Here is an 8,059-nt window from a genome sequence, read left to right on the forward strand (position 1 = left end):
CCTTCGCTGTTTCTGTTGCACCCTCCCGAAATACTTTTCCGTTTTTCTGCCCACACAGTCTAAATCTTACTTCTCTCCAAAGTATCAGTTCTGTTCTACTCCCTCTCTGAAGTCTTCCCTGACCACCTCGGGCCAAATGAATCTACCCTTCTCTAAATTGTCAGCTATCATCTGTGTTGCAGGGTATGCATACATCTACTTGTGACTTGTATTTCATATCTAATTGTCTTGTCTCTTTAGTTATCACGAAAGCCCTTGGGAGACAGAAATGGTACGTTATAGTTCTTTTTAAATCCCTTCACTAGCCGTTCGCTGGTATATGCTAGGAATGAATGCATGAACAAACTTCTATAGGAAAGTCCTGTCTTTTTGTAAAACATACTGGAAACTTCTCGAAAAGATGGACTTTAAAGAATAGTAATTATAGTAGCTTAGGTTCATAAAGGCCTTCATAGTTTAAAAAGTGCTTTGGTGCTTTTTCATAAATTTAGTTGTCACAAAAACCTTCTGGAGCCACGGGCAGTGGTGCAAGCCTGTAGCCTCAACTACTCAGGAGGCTGAGGCAAGAGGATCTCCAATTCAAGGCTAGCCTCAGCAACTTAGTGGCTTAGAAAGACCCTGTCTCCAAAAAAAGGGGGTCTGGGGCTGGGGATATAGCTCAGTGGTAGAGCACTTGCCTGGCATATGCAAACCTCTGGGTTCAATGCCCAGTAACAACCGCCCCCCAAAATCCTTGTGGAGTAGGTATTGTCCTTGTTTCGCACATGAGGAAACAGACTCAGTTCTCTTTCATGCCTTGCTCGAAGCTGTAGAAGTAATAAATGGTGAAGCTAAGGCCCAAACTTGGGTCCTCTGCTGCATCTTTTACTTTGCTACTTTTACTTTGATTAATCTATTTTATCGCCATTACAAGTCGACGTCTCTAATTCAACTCTTCAGTTGAAAGCGAGTGCTGCTCCCGTAATGACACGCCGTTCTGAGACTTGGAGTACTGAGACAGGGCCCGCTTGCGGAGCAGGAAGCACAGTCTCACCTGGTGTTCCCAAACGAGCCTGAGCAATGGTCAGTTTTTCATGGGGCGCTTGGCACTGGCAGCTGGTTTCATCTGCGAATGGGGCAGGTGCAGTCAGGGTCTAGAAGGGAAAAAGAGAAAGGGAATGTAGTCTGATGCATTTCCCCACTTCCAGCACTATCGTCCCCGAAAGTCTGATTCCTGTTGGCTATACAGATAGGATTAAGAAGTAAAATGCCTGCTGAGTCTCTCAGAGAAACATTGTTCCTCTGGAAACCAAGACTGGGCAGGCCCTGAACCTCCCCCTCCCCCTTTTTTATTGGTGCTATAGAAATAGTAAGAGCTTTTCAGTGTCTGCCATATATCAGGTACCAGAGAGGTGCTCTGGATATGTCATCGCTTTTAGGTCTCACAACACTCTCTGATGGATATCTTGCTAGAGCACAGGCTATCTCCCTGTTTCACAGAGTAGGCAACTGAGGCTCAGCAAGATTAAAAAATATGCTAAGTCATGCCCTTGGGAAGTCAGAATGCCCAGCTTTGAACATTTCCCCACCAACGAGGGCAGTCTTCAAACATTTAGACTCACCCACAGCTGGGGTACTGGGCCGAAAGGAACGTCATACTCGGAAGCGTGGCCTGACATCTCCTGTACTTCCCACACACCAGCCTGGCCCGTCACAAACTCTGATGTCTCTTCACTGCAGAGGGCAAGGCCGTGATCTGGACCCTGCAAGGGCCTAAAAGCACAGCAGTTCTGGCGGGCTGCAGATAACTGTTACTGTGGTAGCTTCACCAACCACCAATGGCTGCAGGCCCTGCCCCAGGCAGCTTGGGCTGGAGCTCTAGGGAACGCTGTGAGAAAGATGTAGTCACTTGGAAGCCTGCCCAGGAAGTGGCCCTGCATTTTTTAGTCAGCTTCTTAAAATGAAAACCTCACTCTCTGCAGACAGAGGAAGACAAAGCGAGTGGTGTTTTTGTAAACAGGGTAAATGCAATCCAGAGCTGTCCATGTGTAAGTGTTTGAGCCACAGTCACCACTACAGCTTTCGGTGTTTTTAAAGCTGAAGTTGACTAGTCATTGTAAATGTTACTCAGAGTGCTTGTGGGAATTGTTTCGTAGAGATGGAGACAGGTGTTCCTTAGCGTGGGAAAACTGGACCGAAGAGGGAGCCAGCCTTGTGAGCAGGGGCTGTGACCCACTTCTGCCGTTCATTTATTCAGTCATTCATTCAAATATATATCAGGGGGCTGGGGATATAGCTCAGTGGCATAAGCGCCTGCCTGGCAAGCACAAGGTCCTGAGTTCGATTCCCGGTACCAAAAAAAAACCACCACCAAATATAATCAGACACTTCCTTAGAAGCTGCGACTAGAAGTGGAGATAAGACCAGTCCCTGTCTCTGAAGAGCTCCTGTTCTCTGGCAGTCGGTGTCCCCCTGGCACCTGTCCTCTCTCCCTATCACAGCACTCCCCCACACCAAGCACGAGTCCTGCCCAGCTGCCTGAGACTTTCCTAACCCCCTCTTCTTCAGGGCTCTGGAAGCAAACCAAGGCTTGGGATGAGGATTTGAGGAACTGAAGTCCATTATTAGTTCTTTTTCTGATAAATTAAGGTGACCTTGTAGGTCCTGGGGGACCAGAGTAACATTTATAATGTGGCGAAGGGGTACAGTGACAAGAGTAGAAACTCTGCCCACAGAACCGGGGTTCAAATCCCCTTCACAGCACTTACTGGCTGTGGAGTTTAATTTGGTTCTTCCAGTTAAAAGCAATTGACACTGTTAACTCAAGGGATGAAGGGTTGATTTTAGGGCTACTCTGGCAATGAATCTGTAGAAAAGGTGGAAAGGAGTGGAATGTGGCCGCAGAGTGCCAAGCACTCAGCATCAAGCTGGCTGTTCCCTGTGACTCTTTCTGCCCATTCCCATTTACCTGACATCCTTCCACATTAAAATCTCTGCTGTCCTCCGTTCCCCACGACTTTGCTTGAATATGGTTCATCATGGCCTTCTCAGCCTCTTTCACAGTCCTGCTCCTACCAACTTCCTGCTTCTTTCTCTGTTACTGGACTGATATTTCCAAGGCAGGGTAGGGTGTAGGTCGGTGGTAGCATGTCTGAGGCCCTGGGTTTGACTCCAGAATTGCAAAAAATTTCCTAATGCAGAATCTAACTGGCTAGATATCTTTTCAAATCAGGCCGTAGCTAGGATTGGCTGGAATTGGGTCAAGCACCCACCCTCGGGCCCAATTGGTATGGCAAAGAAAGTTATGAATGGTCTATCATCACTTTAGCAGGAGCTAGAGATGAGATGAGAAATGTATTTGGCCCTGTGTGCTCTTAAAAGCAACTTCCTTAACTTATCTGAACCTCAGCTTCATCTGTAAAACGAGTAATTATCTTGCAGAGTTGTGAAAAACAGAGATGATATGTATAACATACTTGGTACTCAATACATTGTAGCTATTATTGCTGTCAATGCTTATTGTTATATAATGGATGTAATCCTGCACATTTTGATGTAATAGTATAAAATGTTGTTTTCTACAGAAACAAGCAAACTGCCTGATGAATGGACTTTAGGATACAACGCAAACGGGTAAATTGGCTGGCAAATGAGGCTAGCTTACGTTACCTTTTTTATATATAGACAGTGAATCTTTCTCATATGTCCTAAAATAAATTATTATTTGGAGATCTTTTATGTGCTAGTCACAAAGTTTTTTAGAGATGAGGTGTTGCCATTTTCCAAGAAAGGTGTATATGAGAGGGTGTGAAATCTGATAATTAAAGCAAAGATGGAGGAATTTGTCAAACAACAGTGGTTACTCAAAAGTGAAGAAAAGGTTTATATATGCTGTGTATTTTGGTCTTGATTATTGTAGCCTAGAAGCAGGAAAAGGGGAGAATGGTAGAGACGAAGGGCATACAGAATTCCTGAGCGCATACCTGTGCTTGTGCGGGCATAGGAAGGTGTCTTTGACAGCAGCTGATGTGGAAAGCGGTTGTTGCCCATTATATACAAGGAGGTGTGCTTAGAATGGGGAGAATGCAAAAATAAATAAGCCACAGCCTTACTTTCCAGAACATTGTTTTCCAAAGCAAGGCAGAATAACCTCTGAGTTGAGAGTTAAACTCTATTCAGCAAGACCTCCTCAGGGCCTGGCTAACAAAAATCAGCCCTCGGACCCAAGGCAATGTTTTCTTTCAGTCCAAACACCCCCAGATTATTATTTTTTTTAAAAAAAACTCTTCCTTTGGGGACCTAGAATAAATAATTTCATTTTTAAGAAATTCTATGTTCTTCGGGTCCTGCCTCTTCCACATAAAGAGGCAGGCTAAGCTCAGAAGAGTTGACAATAAGAGGGGCAAGGACCGGCTCCACCTGCTGCCAGTCTGTCTAGAAGCCTGCAGTGGACCAAGGCCACCACCTGTTCCTCATCGTTTGCTCAAGCCACAAGTTTCCAGGGATACTCTGCTCTACACATTGCATAAGATATAAAGCTGGGCCTCACTGACACAACAGCTAAACCTCAAGCCCCTGCTTAGTACTGTGTTAGCTTTCCATCTATCTATCTATCTATCTATCATCTATCTGTCTTATTTTAAATATAATTTTTTAAATTTTTACAACAGCTCCATAAGGCAGGTGATATTTCTGCTGAACTGTCCCCAACAGTGACACCAATTGCTAGCAAGAAGCAATAGCAATGGTATAGTTCTCAGATTCAGTTGTGTTTTTGGCTCCCTCTGAACTAAGGAAACGCTCAAGGATTCTTAGACAGTCAGGATGGAGGGACTCAGAGATGCTGAAATTCCTGCTAATTAGAGAACGGGGCACATGAACAATTAACTGAGGAAATAAAAGCACGTTACCATGTTTTTACCCAGACTCAGTGAAATGGGTCAGATGAAACACGGTTAAGTTATTGTGATCTCACTCACGCAGATCACATTTTCTAGTATGTATTAGCACATGCTACAATTTTAATTGAAGCTAAATGGGTAGATCAATAGAGGAGGGGAATAATAAAGGAATAAACAGAATTGGCTGTGGGGCAGGAATCTTCCCAAATGAAGGTAGCCCTTTTAGGATGGGAGAGGGTATTACTTCCAACAGGCATGCTCAGTTTTCAATAATTTCATGTTTAGAACGAAAGCCCTATTCTTTTCTTTTTTTTTTCTTTTTTTTTTTTTTTGGTTTTTCTCCGGTACCGGGAACTGAACTCACGACCTTGCGCTTGCCAGGCAGGCGCTTTTGCCGCTGAGCTAAATCCCCAGCCCCGCCCTATTCTTTTCAACATGCAAATTGTAGAAACTGTGCTTCTGGACTGCTGGGGATCACAGAGGATAGGCCATTTCCCCCTGGAGAGTCATATCCCAAACTCAAGGTTGACAAACTACATAAAATTTGTGCTTAGCGGGAGAGGGAGGACTTTAAAGGGTTAAGAAGCCCTGACCCAGTGCCCTGAGGTCTCACATGTGCAAGACGGAGATTTGGAGCCAAGTCATGATCCAACTTCTTTCCACCTAATTTGGGAGCTCGGGAACATAGTCACTGCATGCGAAGTACTTGCCTGTTTTTCCTGCAAGTTTTGGTTAAGTAAAGTATATTACAATACCATACCAAGCCATATTCCCAACAGCTTTATTTTGTACTGAGGGGTTGGACCCAGGGCCTTCACACTGAGCTAAATCCCCAGCCCCTCCCTTTTTAAATTGCTAAATTGACTAAACTGGGCTCTCAAACTTGTAATCCTCTTGCCTCAGCCTCCCAGAGTGCTGGGATTACAGGCCTGTGCCACCACACCTGGCTCCACCATGCTTTTTGAAGGGAAAGACATTATAAGTTACACATTTCATTTGCAAAATCTCTTCTATTAGATATCGTCAAATATTCGCTCAAAGCAAAAGCTATTAAGTGCCATAAAAAATATACAATGTAAATATTACTTGAGCACAAAAATGGCTGACAGAACCTGCACTTATGCAATGTGCATGACTGATGACTACGGGACCGATCAGAATCACCAATTGAGAATTACAGGAAGGCATCAGAAAGCATGTTCCAAGCAAGGGGCAGTGGGGCTGGGGATTTAGCTCAGCGGCACAGTGCCTGCCTGGCAAGCGCAAGGTCATGAGTTGAATTCCTGGTACTGGAAAAAACCCAAAAACCAAAAAAAAAAAAAAAAAAAAAAAAAAAGCACGGGGCAGTATTTTGAGGAGGACTAATGGCAATGTGTCTTTTATTATAATAAGGTTTTAAAACTTGAATAGTCTTGTATTTTTTTTTTTTAATCATTCCTTGTATATCTGTCTTACCGACAGGGCATGATTTCTAAGATATTTCATTGAATGCAAAAAGCAAGTCACAAAATAACATGTTATATAGCATGAAGCCACTTATGATTAAAAGGAGAGGGAGAAACTAGGTGTGGTAGCACATGTCTGTAAGTCCAGGACTCTGGGAGGCTGAGGCAGGAGGATCCTAATTTTGAGCCCAGACTGGGCAACTCAATGACTTAGTGAGATTCTATCTCAAAACTGAAAATAAAAAAGGGTTGGGGATGTGGCTTGACCCCAGTACCATAAAAGGAGGGTAATTATGTAGAAATGGCTTAGAACCTTGTTAATATGGCAGCCATAGTTGACATGTGGTTATTTAAATTTACATTATAATTGATTACAATTAAAATGTAAAACAGTTTCTCAGTCACACTAGTCACATTTCAGCTGCTCGGTAGCCATGTTTGGTTAGTGAACACCATACTGGACAGTGCTAAAAAGGACACTGCATCATCACAGGAAGTTTTCTGGACAGCACCGGCCCAGAAGGGTTAGCAGCAAGCTTTCCAATGCAGTAAGTTACTTCTGGGGAAGAAGATATTTGGAGGGCTGAGGTAAAAGCTTGTTTTCTCCATGTCTGTTATTTTGCCTTATTTTTACAATGAGAACACATTCATGTGATATACGCAATGTAAAAATAAATTTGAACGAATATTCCTCCCCTGTGAAGTCAGAGTTGCAGGAAATTTAATGGAGGCTCAGGTACCCTGAATGTTTGTGAGTGAGGCGGTTGTGTAATCACAAAAGAGTGTTTTGAAAAACAGCAACATAAAAAGTGTTTAGAACCCATTTGAGCTTTTTAAAATTTTTTTAATTGCTTTCATAATACTTACTTATTAATCATCTTGTCAGCATTTAACAAACAGTAGCTGAGTACCTGCTGTGTGTCAGGCACTACTGTAGCTTCTGGGGGTGTATCAGGGAAGATGGCAGACAAACTATCCTGCCCTCGTAACACTTAGAGATAATGAAACTACAAAAAAGAATGTGAAATATGTAGCATGTTAAACGGTGATTAAATGCTGTAGGAAAAAATAAAGCAAAAAGAAGAGAAAGAGTAGGGGATATAACTGTTAGTATGATAAGCAAGGGAGCTGATATATGTGTAAATGTACAACGGACCTCCTGAGCAGTGTGGAGAAAGCTCTGGAGAAAGGGCATTCTGGGAAGAGAAAACAGCAAGTGCAAAGGGCCTGAGGCAGAAGTGTGCCTGGTTCTTCCAGGAGTAACTAGAACGCCAGTATGTCTTGAGGAAATGAGAAAAAAAAGGAAAACTAGTAGGAGATATTGCCAGAGACACAAGACAGGAAGAAATGGATAGGAGTCTCCAAGGCATGGAGCTTTTGTAGTGCTTGTAAGGACTGTTTTTTACTCCATAGAGATGGAAGCCATTAAAGAGTTTTGAAGAAGGCAGGGTCTGATCAGACTTAACTTTGACAGTACTATCTAGCTGATGTGGTAAAAATAAAATGTAAGAGGTCAAAGGTGAAAACAAGAAGAGCACTGAGCTATCTGGTATAACTCTCAGGCAAAAGAATGCAGAGGCTGGAATGATAGCAGTGGAGGTGGTGAGAAGCTGCGGTTGTAGCTCAGCAGTAAGGCACTTGCCTTGCATGCATGGGGCCCTGGGTTTGAAACCCAGGCCCCCTTAAAGAGAAGGAGAAGGAGGAGGAGGAGGAGGAGGAGGAAGAGGAGGAGGA

The 8,059-nt window shown here is 43.5% G+C and overlaps 1 protein-coding gene across 4 annotated transcripts in view; it reads right to left on the reverse strand.

The window, feature by feature from the left end:
• Positions 1 to 8,059, reverse strand: part of Pcyt1b (phosphate cytidylyltransferase 1, choline, beta) — a 93,894-nt gene that overhangs the window by 50,955 nt on the left and 34,880 nt on the right. For 3 of the 4 annotated variants that reach the window (XM_005407850.2, XM_005407852.2, XM_005407849.2), the window contains exon 2: positions 1,034 to 1,133. In XM_005407850.2, the coding sequence (XP_005407907.1) occupies positions 1,034 to 1,133 (100 nt within the window). Of the gene's footprint in view, positions 1 to 1,033; positions 1,134 to 1,601; positions 1,778 to 8,059 lie in introns of those variants that run through there. The other variant, XM_005407853.2, reaches the window with a different exon arrangement.

The sequence above is a fragment of the Chinchilla lanigera genome, unplaced genomic scaffold (assembly GCF_000276665.1).
Source record: "Chinchilla lanigera isolate Chin_1 unplaced genomic scaffold, ChiLan1.0 scaffold00108, whole genome shotgun sequence".
Classification (NCBI taxonomy): Eukaryota; Metazoa; Chordata; class Mammalia; order Rodentia; family Chinchillidae; genus Chinchilla; species Chinchilla lanigera.